This window comes from Chrysochloris asiatica, unplaced genomic scaffold (genome assembly GCF_000296735.1).
Source record: "Chrysochloris asiatica unplaced genomic scaffold, ChrAsi1.0 scaffold00022, whole genome shotgun sequence".
NCBI classification, from domain to species: Eukaryota; Metazoa; Chordata; class Mammalia; order Afrosoricida; family Chrysochloridae; genus Chrysochloris; species Chrysochloris asiatica.
In genome coordinates this window covers 29,323,165-29,324,782 of record NW_006408540.1, presented here as the reverse complement: position 1 = coordinate 29,324,782, position 1,618 = coordinate 29,323,165, and the positions used below count along the sequence as shown (strand labels likewise).

Sequence of the window (1,618 nt, the reverse complement as noted above, 5' to 3'; positions counted from 1 at the left end):
CCGGCAATGTTTCGTTCTGCTATGCATAAGGTCGCTATGAGACTTGATGGCACCTAACAACAACAACAATTAATTCCAGAGGTCTGCAGAAGGGCACTGTAGTCACTGTGAGAAAGATGTTTCTTTTTAAAATACAGATGCTTAGATTTGGGATCGAGGACATTTGGTCAAGTCTCCTCACAAGGAAGCAGAACTTCTGGCTGTTTGATTCTAAAGGGTTGCATCTATTCTTTTTAACTCGTCTTGAGATCCTAGCATTTTTCTTAGAGCCTAGCACATAGAAATATTCCTAAGTTTGTTGCTAATTTAAATAAATGTTTTTGATAAAAAGCAACCTGGCACCCTGTGCTTAATCTTATTAGATCGTATAAAACACTTGAAATGCCCTGTTTCTGGGCTCATCTTCCCAACTAGATGTCAAATGCCTCAAGGAACAGCGCTTTGTTTAACTCACCAACCCCCATCATACATCTAATACTTGTAGTGTTCTCCCTTTTATATTACTGTGATGCTAATTCTGATATCTGTTAAAAATTAAATTGTCAGAAATAAATATTGGAGAGTATAAAGTGAAGGAAAACTATCTGAATAGTTGAACTGGCTAATTAAAAAGGCAAAATACGAATAACAAAGCGGATTAAGATGACAACTTCTAGGAAATCAATCAGCTGTCTCTTCCAATTTGGGAATTTGTCTGCTTACGACCCCGCCCCTCCCTCGCCCTCCACGCCTCCCAGTCCTCAGTCTTATTTACGCCCAAATTCACTCTTCCGCCCGCATTTGGTTTGCTTACTTCCGCCCTAACCAGCTAGCTGGGGCTTAGAGGCCTCTTGTCTGTGCTTATGCTTCCACTGCCTGATTAAATATGTTGCGGTAAATAAATATACTTGGAGAAATATTTTTTCTTATGGTCCCAACTTTTCTCTTTAAGGTATAAATATAAAATTATTAGTTAGTTGTAACTTGAATTCTCCACTTAACATAAACATCTACAGGCAATTTTCAGGCACTATCTTGAACAACAGCAACTCCGGGGGTCCTCAATTTGTTAGAAAGCCGCGTTGTCAGGGGCGGAGGAAGTGGTGGTACTCTGCGGCGTAGTTTTGCGGCCTCTAACCCGAACGTTGCACGATGTATGTGTGTTACTTGCCAGCTGCCCCATTCGGGGACCTGCTGTTCGGTCCTAACTCTGTCCCTCTCTTCCGCAGGTCGAAGGTTTCCTTCAAGATCACGCTGACGTCGGATCCGCGGCTGCCCTACAAAGTGTGAGTGGTCCTGCCACAATAGACCTTTCTGGGTTGGCTGAGTCGCCCTGTTACTCCAGACCTTCGTCTGCTCAGCTGGAGGCTGCAGGACCTTTGCTTACCCTCCACCAGTTGTGTATGTAGTAGAGAGGGAGGACGTATGACAGCCTTTCTCTGCCAGGAGTTAGAGTCCATTCACTCCTTTGACCAGCTGTTAGAGGAAGTTACTGGAGACTCCGAAATTCTGAATTGCTTTTATAGTCAGACTTCTGGTTCTTGTGTGTGAATGCATTCAAAGATTGGGCCTCACAGAGCATCAAATTATGTACACTGGTGTGGTGCTGTGGGTTAATGCGCCAGACTGCAAAGCTGTT

General features: G+C 43.6%; 1 protein-coding gene across 1 annotated transcript in view; it reads left to right on the top strand.

The window, feature by feature from the left end:
* Nucleotides 1–1,131: 1,131 nt before the first annotated feature.
* LOC102827084 (ubiquitin-fold modifier 1-like) overlaps nt 1,132–1,618 on the top strand; it is a 23,810-nt gene continuing 23,323 nt past the window's right edge. Inside the window, exon 1 of the mRNA XM_006837700.1 lies at nt 1,132–1,265. Coding sequence (XP_006837763.1) covers nt 1,132–1,265 — 134 coding nt within the window. The remainder of the gene's footprint in view (nt 1,266–1,618) is intronic.